Source organism: Muntiacus reevesi, chromosome 4 (assembly GCF_963930625.1).
Source record: "Muntiacus reevesi chromosome 4, mMunRee1.1, whole genome shotgun sequence".
NCBI lineage: Eukaryota > Metazoa > Chordata > Mammalia > Artiodactyla > Cervidae > Muntiacus > Muntiacus reevesi.
In genome coordinates, this window is record NC_089252.1 from 84,177,972 (window position 1) to 84,198,019 (window position 20,048).

Consider the following 20,048-nt stretch of genomic DNA (forward strand, 5'->3'; position numbering starts at 1 on the left):
TATTGATTTAGTAAAGAAAATAAAAATAATAGTAGCTTGCTGTAATTCAGTTATGCAGCTATTCTGAGTCCAATTGTTTAAGGCTCAAGTTATTTTTAAAAGCAAACACAAACTCTTCTCCTTTTTACAATACCTATTGATGGTTTTCCATTAAGATAAATTGAGAATATTAACTTAATTGGAACATTTTTTAGTGCTATTTCCAAAATGATCATGAAAAACCAATACTAATTTATCTGATTTGTTTTATTTAATAAGTTAAAGAAAAATATGTCAACTTACTTTGTTTAGTTATTTTCCTGATGTAAAAAAAAAAAGGTTAAAAGCCATCTAGCTTTTTCATTTATAATTAGATATGCATTACCCACTTGACACATACTTCAAAATTATCAGAGCCTTTACAATTTCCAAATGCATTTTCAAGTGTTATCTTTAAAACTCCTTCTCCCGGGTCTTAATTTATTTTTCAGATATAAATGTACTTTGCCACCATATCATCAGGATCATGTATAACTGTTTTTATATTTCTTACATGTGAAAAAAATTTAAAGACATTTTGAATTCATCAGTACCCAAGGAAGCTTTTAAAATTTATTTCTAAATGTGAGGGGTTTCTTTTGTTTGTTTTTTTATGCTTGTACAGATACTGGGCAAGAGACAGAAATAAAAATACACATCCTCTTCCCTTGTGGTTCAGTTGATAAAGAATCTGCCTGCAATGTGGGAGACCTAAGTTCGAACCCTGGGTTGGGAAGATCCCCTGGAGAAGAGCATGGCAACCCACTCCAGCATTCTGGCTTGGAGAATTCCATTGACTGTATAGTTCATGGGGTTGCAAAGAGTCAGACACGTCTGAGTGACGCTCATTTTCACTTTTTCAAATAATATACAGGTACCTTTGGAGTTCCTTCTCTGAAGAGTCAAAGACCTTTATATCGTTACTTTTACCTGGAGATCTTTTCTGTTATTCTGATTATGGTTTTTGGATTCATGTGGATTCTGTTTTACTTCCTCTACCTACAAATATATATATATTTAGAAGTTATTTTGAGATTGAGATGTGAAAAAGTCTAGGTCTGTGGCAGGTTAATGACCAGGTGATGTGTTTGCCCCATTTTGAATTTCTTTAATTTCTCAACCTGCAAAACATGATTTGGGACAGGTTACAGGTAGAGAATAAAGATGAACAGCATTGCAGATATAAAACCCTTGGCATTTCTCTGGGAAAGAAATAATTTACAATGATTGTAAATGCTCACATCTTTATAGCCCTTTAAAATGAAATATTATCACATTTTAACCTTGAGCCATCTAAAATTAAACCCTGTGACATGAAGCAAGAATTCTTTAACTTCATCCTACAAGTGTGAGAAAAGAGGTTTGCAGCATCCCTAAATGTGTGCCTGAGTGTGAAGTTGCTTCAGTTGTGTCCAGCTCTGCGACCCCGTGGACTGTAGTTTACCAGGTTCCTCTGCCCATGGGATTCTCCAGGCAAGAATGCTGGAGTGGGTTGCCATGCCCTCCTCCTGGGGATATTCCCAAGCCAGGGAGCGAACCCATGTTTCAAGTCTCATGCATTGGCAGGTGGGTTCTTTACCCCTAGAAGCCCTAAATATATATATGGTGGTTTTAATAATAAAATTAAGATCATTAATATATCAGATATATATTTTTAAGGAAAAAGTATTAGTATTTTCAAACAACAGTTTATAAACAACTTCAAAATCTGCAACATCATTCAAAGCATTTCCGTTGTTCTTAGGATAAGTACTGAAGTACCAAACTTGGTCTCTTCATAGTTACATGGCCAGACTTCTCCCAGGCTCTCCATCAACAACTCACAACAATATGCCAGGTGCCCTTACCACTTGCTCTACATATAACACTGCATATTTGGTCCTTATAATAAACCTATATAAAGAGAGGGGGTTTCCCAGGTGACACTAGTGGTACAGAACCCACCTGCCATTGCAGGAGACATAAGAGACATGGGTTCCAGCCCTGGGTCACGAAGATCCCCTGGAGAAGGGAATAGCACCCCACTTCAGTATTTTTGCCTGGAGGACCCCATAGACTGGAGCCTGGGTGGGCTACAGTCCATAGAGTCACAAAGAATTGGACAAAACTGAAGCGAGTCAGCACACACATGCGCAGAAAGTGGGTACTGTTGACACCACTATTTTACACAGGAATTCACACCTGTGTACATTGTCACACTGAGTGGGAGTATTTTTGAAACATAGACAGTTCATCCCTGGTGCCTCTGCCTAAAAGCTTTATGATATGATAGAATTTTGCTGGTTTTTCTGGCATCTCGCAATATCACCCAATCATTCCATTATTCATAGATTAAGCTTGGAAATAAAGGGTCTCTGAAATTTGGGTATACCTGGCTCCAATTTATGGTTCAGCCTTGTCCTAGAAAACCAATAATTTCTGAATCATGGCTTGTCTTGTTCCTGCCTGGTTTTTCCCATTCCCCTTCATTTCCTCTAATACTTGAGGCTTGTTTGCATTTGCATTCCTCTTGTTCTCCTGTGAACCTGAACATTCTCCTCCCCTATTTTCTGTATCTGGAACACAATCTAATATTTCAAGGCCATTTCAAGCCCCATTGTCTTTGGAAGGCTTCCCTTGCCCTTTGTCCAATCCAGACAAACATGACTACTTTCTCTTCTGGTCTCTCTTGGAGATTACATCTAACCCTCTCACATCACCTGATGGTTTTTTTTGAGGAGGTGCTGTGTGGTAAAGAATCTGCCTGCAGTGGAGCCGCAGGATACATGGGTTTCACCCCTGAATTGGAAAGATTCCCTGGAAGAGGACTTGGCAACCCACTCCAGTATTCTTGCCTGGAGATTCCCATGGACAGAGGAGTCTGGCGGATTACAATCTATAGGGTTGCAAAGAGTCAGACACGACTGAAGCAACTTAGTATGCACGCACGCACATGTGGGCATTAAGAACGTGGACTCCAGGTTCCAACTGCCCAGGTTTGAATACTGACTCTGTCGCTTATTATGTGTGTGATTTGAGGCAAGTTGATTAGTTCTTCTATAGCCTCCATCTGGTCATCCGAAAAAGGGATTATAATAACTTCATAGTGTTATTGTGAGGCTCATTGAAGTTAATTTACATAAAGAGTTTGGAACAATGCCTGCTATATAATATGTATTATGCAAATGCTAGCAATTTCTTTCTTTCCTTTTTTTCTTGCTCTCAAGTTTTCACCTGTCTGCTCTGTGAAGACAGGGAATAGCTATTTCTTATCTACTATTTGATCTTTAGTCCCTAGCACAGTACTTGATGCATATAAATAAGGTGTTTTCTGGTTGCTTGGCTAATGAATAAACAAATGACCATTCATTTATTCAACCAGTCTAGCGTCAGTCTTGCAAAACTAGGAGATTTCAGCAATAATAGAACAAACTTATTTGAAATGGTATCTGTGATTAAATATTAAATAGAGGAGGATCAAAAAGTCTATTCATAAGTAACTTTTATCCTAGTGTATCTCTATGCATTGGTAGAGGTATGTATTATGAGTCTACAAATAATAATAATAATACAGTTCAGTGAAATCAGAGATTTCTTTCAAAATCCTCTGCCTTTTCTTTACTCAAGGATGACATTTTAAACAGCAATGACAGATGCAATGTTCTCTCACACAAATACAGAGTAATTCATTAACATACATATGAAAGGAAGAAGTCTACATTCAACCTTTACCACCAAAGTCCTTGAGAAATCAAAGAAATTAAAAGTAGTTGCATGTGTAGCTTGTATAAAGTCAAACTGGATTTATCATTCAAGATGCCAAGGTGATAACAGAAGCTTTTGGTGACTAGATACTCACTGCATTTGCTTTAAGTTTGAGGTTGCTTGGAGAAAAAAGAAAAGAGCTTAAATAGGAATCTACCTGATAATTTGGAATGACAGGATCTTATGTGGAAGAATTGAAGGAAACTTTTGGGATTAAATAATTCAAAACACACCTTTAATAAGTCTATAGAGATGACTAACTTGCCTGAGTAACAACAGTTTAAAGGCAGATTAGATTTAGGAGGATATTTTATAACAGAGTTTTTTGTTTTTAAATATTTGGGCTGTATTCCTGGATGGTTTTGTGGTGGGATGATTCAAGTTAAGGCAACTCTAATAGGCCAGAGTCTAAAATAAACTCCAAGGGAGATTTTGAATTGCTGAACATCCGGAAGGAAGTTGCAAACACAAGCCATCAATTATCTAGACACATTTGCCTACAGAGCCTCTCCCATGGATGAGTTAGGTTCTGAAAGGTGGTTCATAGTTCATTTGTTCTGAAGGTCAAAGTGGCACTATACAATTGGCTGCCAGTAGAGTTGTTGACATAATTTTATTCTGATGTACGGTTTTGCTCTTACCTATGGAAATTCTTATGATTAGAGATTCTGGACCCAATCTGGCTGTCAATAAGATCAAATATCTTATATGTTTAGTGTCTGTCTTACTGTGGTTTCCTTAGAAGCAAAGCCTAACACAGAGGTTCAACTACATTGATTTATTGAGGAAACACTTGAAGGAGAAATGGAGGGATGGGAACTGGATAGGGCATAGGAAGGGGCTAAGCCAAAAGGGGTCTCAGCTGTTGTTTCGCTCCAGCCTGATCCCATAGGGAGCTCTAGGGTATGGGTTGAAGAAAAAGGGGTAGCTGTGGGCATTAACAGCTGGGTTCTTTGTCCAGTAAAGGGGATTTGAACCAGCACCAATAGGATCTACCACCAGCCTATGTGAAGGTTACTGTCCTTCAGAAATGGCTTATTATTTCAACAGTGATTATGTCAGAGGTCTATTAAATGAAGAAAGAAATCCCACTTGATCTGTGTGAGCACTGTTTGAATAGGACTGAATACCTTAATACAAAAGACATGACTTTTAGAATTTGAATTTTTGTTTATTTTTTAATGGAATATAATTGTTTTACAATGTTTTATTGGTTTCTGCTGTAGAATCTGAACTTTTTTACTAAAGTTACAACTTATTCTCTAACAATATACTTCCTAAAAAGTCCCAATCTCAGTGAGCCTCAGGCTTCTAATCTATAAAATGGGAATGATTGAATCATCCTCTTATGGTTATTCCACAGTTCAAGGAAGGTAATATATGTCAAACACTTAAAAGCTTTGAAAACAAGAGAACAACTGGTCTGGAGGAAGTTTTGAAATGTAAACTAGATTTTTCTATGAGTAACTGTAGCAATCTGAAATATATGGATATCTGGCCTATTTGGGAGAGGAAATGAAAATATCAAAAGAAGAATTAGAGTTACCATTTCCTGAGTGCCTATAAGGGACCAGGGGTTTCACATCATTACTCAGTTAATCCCCGTCACTGTCCTTTGGATACTGCTGCAATTCTCACTGTATACATTTCATAAATAGGGTTCAGTTCAGTTCAGTTCATTTCAGTCGCTCAGTCGTGTCCTACTCTTTGCGACCCCATGAGTTGCAGCACACTAGGCCTCCCTGTCCATCACCAACTCCCAGAGTTTACTCAAACTCATGTCCATCGAGTCGGTGATGCCATCCAGCCATCTCATCCTCTGTCATCCCCTTCTCCTCCTGCCCCCAATCCCTCCCAGCATCAGGGTCTTTTCCAATGAGTCAACTCTTCACATGAGGTGGCCAAAGTACTGGAGTTTCAGCTTCAGCATCAGTCCTTCCAATGGACACCCAGGACTGATCTCCTTTAGGATGGACTGGTTGGATCTCCTTGCAGTCCAAGGGACTCTCAAGAGTCTTCTCCAACACCTCAGTTCAAAAGCATCAGTTTTTTGGTGCTCAGCTTTCTTCACAGTTCAACTCGCACATCCATACATGACCACTGGAAAAACCATAGACTTGACTAGATGGACCTTTTTTGGCAAAGTAGTGTCTCTGCTTTTTAATATGCTATGTAGGTTGGTCATAACTTTCCTTCCAAGGAGTAAGCGTCTTTTAATTTCATGGCTGCAATCACCACCTGCAGTGATTTTGGAGCCCAAAAAAATAAAGTGTGACACTGTTTCCACTGATATTGTTAAAAGATGGCCTAATTTCCTGCTGCAGGATATTTTACAGAGATAGAATTTGAACTCAGGTCTGTTTGTATCAAAAATTTTAGCATGTGACCACCATTGTTATGATGTTAAGAAAGATACAAAAGCTTTTCTAGTAAAATAGGCAATGTTGAAAATTTATGAAGATGGTGATGACAACTCAGATTAAGTAGAAGGTATGGCTAGAGGTGGAATTACTGTGTTGTGATAGGTCTATGTTTAATTTTTTAAGGAACTGCTGCTTCCATAGTAGCTATACGATTTTACATACCCATCAGTAATGCAGAAGGGTTTCAATTTTTTAACACCTTTGCCAACACTTGTTATTCTCTGTGGATATTTTTGTTGTTGTTGTTTATTTGTTTTGCTTTTTTTTTTTTTTTTTTGGTAATAGCCACCTTAATGAGTATGAAGCAGTGTTTTCTGGTTTTGATTTATATTTACATACTGATTAGTGATGTTTAAGATATTTTCATAGAAAAATAAATTCTTTTTTTTTTAATTTTTGAACTGGTTTTATTGATTTATATGAATAAAATAATTTCATTTTTATAGTTTTCATAGTTTAAATAATAGTTCCCTTCTATTTTGTTCTCTCTTCTGCTCTCTGCCACTCCTTTCTCTGTATCTTCATTTTTTCTGTCTCTCTCTCTCTCTCTCCCCTACTCTCTTTTTGGAAAAGTAACCTTATTTCTAAGGTTATGTGCAGATTTCAATGTGGATACAAATGTAATCTCTTTGGGTGAAATTTCAGAAAATCTATTTTGCAATACTAATATCCTGTGTACCTCAAATGAGATTAGAAGAAAGAATTTGTAAATGGAGTCTTCTGGGCTGTAAGTTATTAACACCTTTTGATTCATTTTTAAGATCTTTATGCACATTTGTTCAAAATAGACCATTCAGAGTTGCGTAATAGCAGTGACAAAGCTAGAAGTGGTATTTTTCACATTTTTAAAATAAATTCTTTACTACTTGGAATGAACAACTGACTTAAGTAAGCTGGCAAGAGTACTTATGAGCTCTAGGAAAGGAAAGGAGATACTTTATAGGTGATTAAAAAGTGTTGGTTATTTTTAGGGTTGATTCAAGTCAGCAGAGATAAACTCAACCAAATCTCTCCATGGAAACAACAGGAAACATTTCAGGCAAGACACTGTTATAGTTACTGGACAGAAAAAGCATAATGATCTGATTCTTGTTTGTTTGTTTTTTGTTTTTTCAAGTTTAAGACTTGGAACCTAAGACTCTTTAAGTCTGCAGGAGAAATATCAGCTAATGGATGTAGACCTTCTTTCTGCATAAATAGTAATAGAAATGCTTTTAGGGAACAACAGTCATATACTTTCAACTCCCAAAAAAGAAAACTTTATAAAGAGACAGGAAAGTCAGCAAGGATAGAAAACTGACTTTTCTGATTCATCCAAATGAAAGCATAATTTTTTTTTCTTAATTTTAAATATTTTTCTTTTTCTTTTTTTAGCAAATAGAGTTTATGTTTTAACTTACAAAAACTTTTAGTTACACATTTTTAAAGCAGAAAAAAAGTAAAAAAATAATTTGGAAATTAAAAATACAAATTTTTCATTTAAAAAGGGGAACAAAGAGAAGGAAATACATGGCCATATAAAGCACAGTGCATTAACTTTCTTCATAGGTATTCAGTTATTTTCAAGAAAGGATAGAATCCATAACTCTGGAGAAACACCGGGTTTAGCAAATAAATATGATCTATGGGATTTCCTTTACAGAAAATCAAATTTGTTAAATTTATTTTTATGCAATCTGACCATGTATATCTCCGAGGATCATCTTCTATTCAAGTGAAAAAAAAATATTATTTTGGCAGAGTCATTCAAAGTCTGTGGAGCAATTGTTTACTTCTGTGAAATAAGTCTTCATTAATATTTTGCTCGCTATTGTTTTTCCAAGTGATGGTCTTAGCTGAAATGTAGAAATCAAGTATTGTGATTATCTTTACCCTAAGTTTCAAATGGGACTTCCCTGCTGGATCAGACAGTAAAGAATCCACCTGCAATGCAGGAGACCTGAGTTCGATCCCTAGGTTGGGAACAGCCACCAGCATTTGTTAATATTCCACTTAGCCCTGTAAAATTTTGCATTATCCTTTGTTTTCTGAAGATATAAATACATTCAGATACACTTGGCAATGCTTCTGTATATGCATACATGTATGTATGTGTGTATATAGAGAACCACATACATTTATGTACATGTGTGTATATTTATAATCACACACACAAATATACACACATACTTATATACATATGTGTTTATTTCTGAGTGTATTTATATACATATTCAGAAACAAGGCCATTCACAGAATGGTTAACATAGGGGAGCTTTGTGTGGAGCAAAGTATCTTTGGAACACAAGACTTGCAATGAGAAACAGACCTAATTATTAATTTATATATCTGGTGGCGGTGGTGGTAGTTTAGTTGCTAAGTTGTGTCTGACTCTTGTGACACCATGGAGTGTAGGCTGCTAGACTCCTCTGTCCATGGGCTCTCCTAGGAAAGAATACTGGAATGGGTTGCCATTTCCTACTCTAAATTTATATATCTACTGATGATTAAAGTAGTTCTGTTAGGGGAAGCACACTGATTGAAACCACCCACCCTGGCCAGGCACCATAGTAACCATCTGCATGAGTTGTTTTATGACAAGAGGTCCTGGTAAGGAACATGGAACTAATAAGCTTCCACCAACTGGAAGAGTTTGGAAAAGGTCAAAAGGAGACACCACATGTCCGACCACCTCCCAGAATCCTTCTCTCTGGCATTCATCTTGGCTGAACAAGGCGTGCACCACCAGGAAGGACTCTTGAGTTAGAATGACTGGCTAAAGACAACCTGGAAACTAATCCCATCACCATAAAACCTGAGACTACAAGCCATGTGGCAGAGCTGTTCTCCTGGGTTCCGTTGCCCTCCTGCTCTCCACCCAGGCGCCCTTTCCCAATAAAACCTCTTGCTTTGTCAGCACATGTGTCTCCTTGGACAATTCATTTCCGAGTGTTAGACAAGAGCCCAGTTTCGGGCCCAAGAAGGGGTCCTCCTTCGTGCAACAGCTCTACAAGGTGGGCTTTGGATGTATATTTTATTCTGTAAATTTCAAAATAGTTACTTTTTCAAAATAGCAGAAGCATAGACCTATTCATCAGGGTCCCAAAGAGTAGCTTCTCACTCTTTGGCCCCTGGTACATCCTCTGAGGAGGGCGTGAGTGGGAGTCGCACGGCAGAGGGAGTATAAAGGGAAAGATGTAAGGCTTCTGCCTCATCCACATCAACAGATGTAATTACTTTCAAACAAGGCTTTCCCTGGATCCAGTATGAAACATTTCAGTCCCTGGAAACACTATAAGGAGCAGTATGTCTATTGTTCATCTGCTAATGTCCCCAAATGTCACCCAGGTAATTATTTGGATGACATTTATGTGACGCAGTTGGACATTGTTACAGTTAATATAAAGTCTGCCTTTGGCATCTACTTTATTTCCACCTGCATCAAACTGTAGATGCATGATCACTTTTCCTGGGAAGATGCTTGCCTTCCCCCAAAAAACATCTTTGCTTTCTTTTATTCTTGTGCCCTTCACATTAATGCCCAGTGCAAAAGAAGAAGGAAAAGGGATATATATATATATACACACACACACACACATATATATATCAAATCGTTATCTGAATATGTATATCTAGAACTTTCAGAGATGTTTCTAAATATAATTCACAAACTACAATAATACTGATATTTCCTGCTTTTTTTTTTGAAACATTCAACTATTCCCAGGAGTCTGAATTCACAAAATGCACACTGTTAAAACTTTTTACCTCTATAAATTCATATTTGCTCTCAAAGAGCATGTGATTGGCAAAGTTGGCTTTTTTCTACCATGGTTATAATAAGAATATATTTTCAGAAACACAAAGATTATAGATTTTTCCCACAAACTTACATGCAAATTGGAGCTTTGCCTTCTGACTCAGAATTGTTCCCAGAGAATTGGTGGCCAGGCACTGGTACGTGCCAATATCTTGATCTGTGCGAGGGCTGCTGATTGCCAAACTGCCTCCCTCCAACCTGTAGTGATAGCTCATGGTAAAATCAATATCTGCGCCATTTTGCTTCCACCTTCAAAGAAAAAAAAAATCAAATTATGCCTCCAATAAGCAGAGTTGACCACTATTGGTTTAAACAACATACATTTGCAATTTCTGAGACTATTAAAATAAAACAAAAATGGTTACATGTGGACACATTCTACCAGTTTCACTGAAGATAAGTGAGCTCCATAATATCAACAACTAGATTATTTGAAAGAACTAATACTCTTGACAAATTACAAACTTTCACCAAAACCTGTACAGGAAGGCAACAGAACTCTTGATATAAGAAATAAAAAGTAGACATTCAGTCAATAACCCTGGCCATCCTATTCCTTTAACAACTTTTGAAATAATATATACCATACCTGAACACCCACAACTGATACTGCAAAATTGAATGTCAAAAATGATTTAGACATGAAGTCCAAGAAAAATATATTAGAATGGCACAAATAAAGCCAGCAAAGATTTTACAATGCCAATTTGAGGTTGATAACAAAACAAAAATAACCTACTTTAGAACATGATTGTCTCTGATAGTTTCTTACTTGGAAAATTAATCATGCTGAAAATATTTCAACAGTACTTAGAAATGCTAAACTAAAATTATACTTTAACAAAACAAATGCAGATTGAGAAGTTTTCATTTTAGGCTGTAAAAAATTGCTCGGCTTACCTAGTAGTCAACAACCTTTTAGAACATTAATTAAGTATCAGAAAATCCTCACAGTTATATTTATTTTCAAAGAAGTATTAGATGATTTAGAAATTACGTTTTATCATTTTGAGATGAATGAATACCCATTTGTTATCTTTAATGGACCCACTTCCCCCAGCTTGCAACCCATTACTTCCAACAAAGTAGACGTTTTGAAATAAGAATATTACGTATTCAAACATATACATTTTTAGGGCACTAGCTTTGAGTAGTAATATAAACCATTTAAGAAAAGAGATATAGTTTAAAATATTGAGTTAAGATAATCCGTCAGAAAAACAAGTGAATGGCCTCTTCCTGTGAAATAAAGACAGTTTGTAAATATTGTTTTTTTAGGGTTTATGCGAGCTCTGCAGATTCTTCCCTTCATGCTAAGGTCATATTAAAAATAGTTTTGTGCGGGTAGTTAATTGTAAGAAAGGAATGATATTTTATAGAATTATTCGAAATGTCATTGACTTTTTTAGAATTCTGAAACATCCCATGGAAAAAGTCTGGCAAATATCTACAACAGTAGAAGAGAAATTTCCGCCCTGTTAAAGATGAGAAATGATGGATATCAAATGATCCAGAGGACTTGAACCAACTCTGTCACTTTTAAATTACTTAGCCAATTCTTGTGCCCCTCAACTTCTTTTTAATAAAAGGAAGCTGAAAGACAACAGTCAAAAGCAGTACATTTCATTTGCCTGAACTATCTGCCAATTTTTTTTCCTCGAGAAATTTATTCGGTTTCTAGTTCTCAATATTAGAAGAAGAAAATGGAGAAAACTATTATTTTTTTAAGGAACTATTATTTTTTTAAGGCCTATCTGAAGCCTAGAATCTTCTCCTTGCCAGTGCTGTAATACTGTGTTTCATAATTTGTTTACGGGGCATGGTCTTTGAACCTTTGTGTTCCCTTGCTTTTTCAATGCAAAGGATATACCGCACTTAGTTTGCCAGCTCTCTTTAATTTTGAAATCAATCACTAAAATAACTGCTGTCATCATTACATGCTCCTAATTAAGCTCAGTAATTGTTTTTCAACACAAATTCAAAGTTGTTGGCTTAGCTGCAGCAAATGAATTTTTCACACTCTCCCCATAATCATTCTAATCACTATGGTACAATGATTATTAAACTGTGCATATAGATCAGGGGTTCAACTCATGGTGTGGGCTTTGTTCTAATTAATATGTTCAAATAAATTGAGAAATAGTATTAATGAATTCAAGTGATTGTCATACAAGTGTTACTGATAGAATTCCATGCCCAGGAGAATTATCTCACGATACAAACTAGGAAATATGCTATAGAAGATTATTTTAAGCATCTGCCTTAATACCATATTAATTCCATGAAACATAATGGATTTGAACTAAAATCTTGACCTTTTTCTGGGGAACATCCTTTACTATTAAATAGTTAAGCCCTGTGTCAAGAATATAATGGCTGGGGCTACAGTTGTTTGCTAGTCTGTGATAATGTATGTGTGTGTGAGAGAGTGTTTTTTTCAAAACTGAGCCTTGCTTTAGAGCTACATGGAGTGATGTTTCTGGATCCATTCCTAGACTTATAAAGAAGTACAAAATTGAAACTTTTAACATCTCCCTGGGTGATTGTAATGTGCACTAAATTTAGTTCCATTGACCTCATAGAAAGAGTCCTAGACCTAGTTTTGATATTCCTTTGTTTTGTATGCTTAGCCAGGTCATTTCTCCAAAAGTCACATCCATCAATTATAAAATTTGCACTATGAAAATATCTTGCTTTGTCACAGGAAGTTGTTAAGTAGATCAAGGGAGGAAATGAATAAAAAGAATAGTAGGGCAGAGTAACACCCTTTGTGATTTTTACGCACAGGCCTAGAGCTTCTCCAAACTTAAGAATGTCTTTGTGACTGGAGTAGATTAAATCACAGGAAGGAAGCTTCTCCAGTGACCAGGTTCAGAGGACACATGGTGGAAATTCTCTATAACAGTCAAAGAACTTTTTCTGACAGAGTGTATCCTATGTAAAAATAATTTATGTGTGTGTTGCTTCATTTCCCCAAATAAAATATATATTCTGAGCTCTGGAACTAAGCTCATCACTATATCCTTAACTTATTAAGTATAAGCAATCCTACTCAAGTATTATTTTTGGGTAACCCATTTTCCGCCCTTTAACAAAGCTGCATGGTTAGACGTTAATTTTCATGTGTTTCCTAGTCTTTAAAAGAGTAGAAAGTGATCTCTTCCACTGGAAAACTTTGCCTAACATCTTTATCTTGTCTTCACTGATATTCTGTCCATCAATGTATTGACTCCAACTGAAAGTGACTTTAGACAAGTTACTTTTAAACTGTTTCCAAAGTTCTGCTTTCAATATCGCTTATTTTCTCTTATGAGACTTCATTTTCTAAAGGGAATTTACTAAAAGGAATAAAACACCTTAAAATCAACCACATCCTCACTTTGTGAATGAGGGATACAACGATAGGAGAAAGACATGATTATTCCAGGGTTATATATGTAAAGATAAAGCTGTGACTAGAAATGATAACTCTTGGTTCTAAGCCAAGGGGTTTTTAGTATGGCTTCACACTATACCCAAAGTAACATCAATGTTAAACTCCGAATCATAGAGTGTCCATCTATTTCACACACACACACACACACACACACACACGCTCAGACACACAATCTAAAATGAATACAGTCATGAGGATTTTTTTAAAATAAATTTTAAGTTCGAAAGGGCCATATTAAAACTAAAATTCACATTTTGTTGCTAATGTGCATTGTCTGAAATACCTCTGCCCTTTGCTTTATTATCAAGAAAACTGGCACTCAGTCTGACATTTAAGCATTAAAAACTTTTTTTCTTTCCTCATTGTCTTTTAAAAGCATCTTGAGTATTTTATACCATGATAGGAGAAATAAGCTAAACCCGGTTAAGGGGAATGGAAATAAGAAGTTAATTGTCTGTCTTTAGCCTCCTTATTTATAAGTGTTACAACAGAAGCCATTTCACAACATTGGAATTTGCAATCTCTTCATTCAATATATTTATTCACAGGTAATATTAGCAAATTGTTGTGAGAACCACTGTATTATATCTTTCCATGTGTTATAAGTCAATAGAAATTTTTGTAGAAGTACATGACTAATCGATTATCTGTCTTATTAACAACAGTTTCTTATTGTATAGGGACTTATGTTTTTCCCCTTCTCTAATAACCTCTACCAATCTTTAGCAACAATCAAATTAGTTCTCAAAAATAAAGTTGCACCTTGAAGTATTAGGTGATCCCAAGAATATGTTAGTCACATTTTTGTATATTTAACCAAGTTTTAAGTTAAAGAACACAGCTTTTTACTTAAGGAAAACAAACCAACAACCATGAACTAGATGGACCAATTTATAAACTAAGTAATCTTCATCTGCCGGATGGACTTCTTTGGTTGAGGTGTTCTAAAGATAGAAAAGTCTTAATAAAGCCTAAATAATAAGACATAGTTTTCAGTTCTTTTGTTGTAAAAAAATAATACTGAAGTTATTTTGACAAAGATAAAAGACACAAGATAGAAAGTTGTCTTTAACCTTGTATATTTAAGTCATTTAGCTAGTTAATCTAGATAATTGTAAGATCAAAATAATTATGTATATAAATATGATATTTTTAATGGAACATATAAATCAGGAAAAGCCAGTGTTTTTTTTTTTGTTTGTTTGTTTTTTACCAAAATGGACTGAATTTGTTGTTTTTTGTGTGTGATGATTTGCAATACAGGAGACGTAAGAGTTGTAGGTTCAATCCCCGGATCAGGAAGATCCCCTGGAGGAGGACATGGCAATCCACTCCTGTATTCTTGCCTGGAGAATCGCATGGACAGAGGAGCCTGGTGGGCTACAGTCCATGGGGTCACAAAGAGCGGGACACAATGGAAATGACTTAGCACTCATGACTTAGCACTCATGCACGCACTAAAAATTAAGACTTAAAAAAAATTGCTTTTAAATCCCAAAGCCACAATAGTCATTTTAATATTATTCTACTTTTTCTATATTCACACTGCATATGCAATTCTTACCAATACAGTATCTTTAAGATTAACACAAGTATAATGCATATATTCATATATTTTTGTATTTGTGAAATCCACCCACAATGTGAATCAGATTCTGCCTGTACTGTAATATTCTAAGAACAGAAACACTGCAGACCTCTCTTCCTTATTATTTTAGAGGTAATATGTGAGGAACAATATATATTTTTCTAGTTGCCCAGAAGAAAAATTGCTTTTCTGCCTTAGATGGTCCATAGCTGTCTTCAACATATTTTTTCTAAAGCCAATTCTTTTTGGGTGATGGGAGTCACAGAAATTGGTCTGATAAAAAAAGTTTCAATCTGGATTAATTCATTTTAGAGAAACATGTTCATAGTCGTGGTATATAGGCCAACTGAGGCAGTAGCCGCATATTGTGGGGAAGGGAGTACAAAATGAACTTGTGCTTTACAATCTCTTTCAAATCTCAAACAAATCTTTTCCTGTCCTTTCTCTTATTTTTCTTTCTCTTTCTTCCTGTATTCCTTCCTTCCCTCCCTCCTTCCTTCATTCTTTTTTCCTCCCTTCCCTTCTTTCCTTTAACTTTCATTCCTTTTCAATTCTCAATGTCACATGGCACTGCATAGAATAATTGCTCTAAGCAAGTCTAACCAGTAAGTTATGAGTGGTTGCTGGAGGATGAGGATGGGATGATTATCACTTGGCAAGTGGCATGAGGTGATACTTTAGGGTACCAAAAATGTCTGTCTTCATTTGAGTGGCGGGCACACAGCTGTATGTGCTGTGCTGAGTTGCTCAGTCGTGTCCGACTCTTTGCGACCCCAGGGACTGCAGTCCGCTAGGCTCCACTGTCCATGGACATTCTCTAGGCAAGAATATTGGAGTGGGTTGCCATGCCCTTCTCCAACACAGCTGTATACCTATGTAAAACTTCTTTGAGCTGTACACTTCGAATTAGGTCAGTTTATGGAGAAGGCAACGGCACTCCACTCCAGTACTCCTGCCTGGAAAATCCCATGGATGGAGGAGTCTGCTAGGCTGCAGTCCATGGGGTCGCTAAGAGTCAGACACGACTGAGTGACTTCACTTTCACTTTTCACTCTCACACATTGGAGAAGGAAATGGCAACCCACTCCAGTGTTCTTGCCTGGAGAATTCCAGGGACGGGGGAGCCTGGTAGGCTGCCGTCTATGGGGTCGCACAGAGTCGGACACGACTGAAGCGACTTGGCAGCAGCATGGTGTGTATGGGCTTCCCTGGCAGCTCAGTGGTAAAGAATCCTCCTACCAATGCAAGAGACATGGGTTTAACCCCTGAGTCAGGAAGATCCCCCGGATTAGGAAATGGCAACCCACTCCAGTATCCTTGCCTGGTAAATCCTATGGATAGGGGAGCCTGGTGGACTACTACAGAGGAGTCCATGGATTAGCGAGGGTTGGATACAACGTAGCCACTAAGCAACAACAACAATAAATTGTGTGTATACTTTACCCCGAAGACAAAGAAAAAAAACAAAAAAACAGCCTGGTGCTCAGAAGTAGAAATTTACCTATAATGGGGTGACGGGTAACCATTAGCAGCACAATTCAGAATTATTTCTGATTTTGACAAATCCAAAGGAAAAATAGCATCTTCTGGTTCCTGGGTAAAAATAGGAGGGCTCAAGCCACCATCACCTGGAAAAAGAAAAGAAAAATTACACCGCGTGGAAAATACTTGACCTTGTTTTGAATGCAAACAGTATTAGATATCAAGTAAATAGATAATTTTAAAAATAGTTCATCTTGAAACAATTTCAAACATATGGAAAGTTTCAAGAATGGTTCAAAGAATTTTCTTCCTACACTATTTAAGAGTAGCTTTGCAAACATGCCACATTATGCTAAATGAATTAGTTTCTGTTTTATATAAAGGACACAATAAAATTATCAAAATCAAGGAATTGACATTATTTCAATGCTAGCATCTAACTATCAGTCCCCTTTCTCTGTTTTTCTTGACAAAATTCTTTATAGCAAAAAGATCCAGCAGAGAATCATAGATTTCATTTATTGTTTTCTCTTTTTAGTCTCCTTGAAGGTATTAATTGAACATTTTCTGTTTTCACTTGATTTTCCTCACCTGGTAACTGCTAAAATTACAAGGCACTGATTTGGTTAGGCTTCACTCGATTTAGGCTTATCTAAGGAACAACAGGATAGGGGTCCTCGTAGAAGCTGTATGCTGAAAATATGGGTAATAAAAAGGGTCTATAAAGATTTTTTGGTTTGCTTAAAGATAATTAAAGCAGTGTAAAAACTGGCTCTTATTTTTAAAAATTATCACCATGAGAAGAAAACACTCCCCACCATCCAGAGTATACTGATCACATTGTCTTGTCCTCCCGTCCCTCCATTCCCCTCCCGCAAAGGGTGTTCCACTGTGTCTGCTGTTTAATTATAATTAGATTCAGGAATGTTGTGAGCTTCAGATCGAATCCTATCAGATGGTGCAGGACTTCTGTTTGTCTCATTTCTGCTGAAGTTAACTTTGATCACTGGTTAAGGTACTGCCTGTGAGACCTCCCCACTATGAAATTTGGTTACGGACTTTGAGACAATGTAAATGTACTGTTCCTTATTGAGAATTTAATTTTTATTTATATATTTCTATCAGTATGATCTACTCCTTCAGTGTGAATCCACCGGTTCTTATTTTATTAAATAGGGAATTTTTGTATTAAATAAATTATTTATTATTGCATAAAGGAACTTACAATTCATGACTATTTTCATGCCCAAAGTTTCACTGATTTGGCCAGCAGGAGCCTATTAAAGCTGGTTTCTTCATCTTTTTGACATGTGCCTGTCATTCTTTGTTCTCTACCTTACTTTCTGGTACAAGAAAGTGTTTCAGAATCATCTTATAATTTTCCTGTTCCAGTCATCAAAGTGGCCTTTTTTTTCCTAAGAAAACTTCATTCTTTTTATTTTAGAATGGTATTTAGAAACCATAATCTGGATGCTAAGTGTACTCATTGAGGTGTTTTTGCTCTGAGGACTTTTACATACATGAATTGTTGTTTAGTCATGCCAGACTCTTTTGCAACCCCATGGACTGTAGCCTGCCAGGCTCCTCTGTCCATGGGATTTCCAGGCAAGAGTAATGAAGTGGTTGCCGTGTCCTTAACCAGGGGATCTTCCCAACCCAGGGATCAAACCTCCGTTTCTTGCATTGACAGGTAGATGCTTTACCACTGAGCCACCAGGGAAGTCCATACACGTGCACATATATACATATAGATAGATAGATAGATAGATAGATAGATAGATGCACGTGTGTATGTATTGAGAGTCTGTGGTGATTCATAGTGGGTTTGTTCTAGGTTTGTTTGTGTTTTTTTTTCTGTCTATATTTTTAACTTCCTATTCCAGCCGTGAGAACCCTGGTTTCCACTATTCTCAATGTATTTATGCATTTGTTCAATCTCTCTATGTGTAACAACCGCCCATTACTGTCACCAGCTTCTACCCTTTATGGAGCTCCTCCTCACTCTGTACGGATTGTGATACCTGCTGCAAGTTTTACTCCCATCCCTGCTCTGACACCCCTTGTTGAGCTGTCTCTTCCCTCCTTACCTCACTCAGGTTCTGACCCTGCGCAGGGTCTCTTTCCTGTGTAGATGCTCTCTTTCATTACACTTGACCTCTAATACTGTGCGCATGGTCATATTCCAAAGTGGATAACTTTCACATCCTTGTGTAGGATCTAACACCTCGCACTGGACTGTCCTTTCATTGTGGGGATTCAGTCTGTCCTTTGCTTGACTCCAGTACCAGATCGCAGGTTTCTACTTTTACCACCCCCTCTTGGCAATGGGACCCTCTCAGGCTTCTCAGACTCTGATATTTATTGTTAGACCAGCCCTCTAAGGGTGTGCCCTTGTCACCTTACTTGGGCTCTGCCACTCCACAGGGCCACTCCTGCACTACCCCTTTGCCCTGCATGCCTGCCTATCTCACTCCTCTCAGTATCTAACATATGGGCTGCTACGGTGCTCGTCTTCCACATTCATGTGGATGCTCACATTACCTGTCTCCACTTCAGGACATTTGCACTGAATTGTTAAGAAAGAAAAGTATGTGGGAAAGGGAGAGGAAGAGTTCAGTACTCATGGGCTAAGAGAAATTCTGTGTTTTTTCAAATGTGCAAATGAACACATAAAGCAAAAACATCATCATATTAAGATTTACTTTAAGGTCATCCAGTCCAGAACTCTACTAGTTGTACTTGAGAGTCATGTAGGAGCATGCTCATTTCCTCTGATACCTACCACAGCTCACAATAATCTCAAATTTGGTAGATATTTTAAAGACCATTCAGGTCAGACTTCTTGGTTTAGAAAGAAAATAGAACTAATGGTTTATATCATGTGCCCTTAAATCAAATGGGCTTTAGTGGATTTGTGAAATTTGCAGTATCTTCATTGATAAAATAGAATATGTATATCAGATAGTTATTTTGAGATGTGATGACATGCTACTTATAAAGCTTATCACATTGTGCCTGGTACAAGTGAATAATAGCCATCAGACTAAGAAAATTACCATCATTATTGTCATCATCATCCATATTATTATTGCACACAAGAAAACTAAAACCCAGGAAGTTGAATCATCTTTTCCAAATTCATCATCAGCTTTGAGAGATAGAAAGAAATCAAACTTAGGCATCTTGATTCTCTCCTCACTTTTTTCACCATCCACTTAGATCCATATCTTTTTTCCAAAATATTTGCACCCAGGTATAATAAATTAAATCTGTAACTTTATCTTAAATTTGTAGTTTTATTATATTCCATTATTTCCTTAAAAGAGCAGACAGATGGGGGTTTTAATTCCAGCCTAGTTAGTTCCTGTCCTGTGAAAGTCACTCAGTTGTGCCTGACTCTTTGCAATCCCATGGATTGTAGCCTTCCAGGCTCCTCTGTTTATGGAATTCTCCAGGCCAGAATACTGGAGTGCGTAGCCGTTCCCTTCTCCAGGGAATCTTCCCAACCCAGGGACTGACCCCAGGTCTCCCACATTGCAGGTGGATTCTTTAGTGTCT

At 36.9% G+C, this 20,048-nt stretch overlaps 1 protein-coding gene across 1 annotated transcript in view; it reads right to left on the reverse strand.

The window, feature by feature from the left end:
- CNTN6 (contactin 6) overlaps nucleotides 1-10,214 on the reverse strand; it is a 161,955-nt gene extending 151,741 nt beyond the window's left edge. The window contains 1 exon segment of the mRNA XM_065935281.1: nucleotides 10,058-10,214. Within this exon segment, the coding sequence (XP_065791353.1) occupies nucleotides 10,058-10,199 (142 nt within the window). The 5' untranslated portion in view covers nucleotides 10,200-10,214.
- Between the last annotated feature and the right edge of the window lie 9,834 nt (nucleotides 10,215-20,048).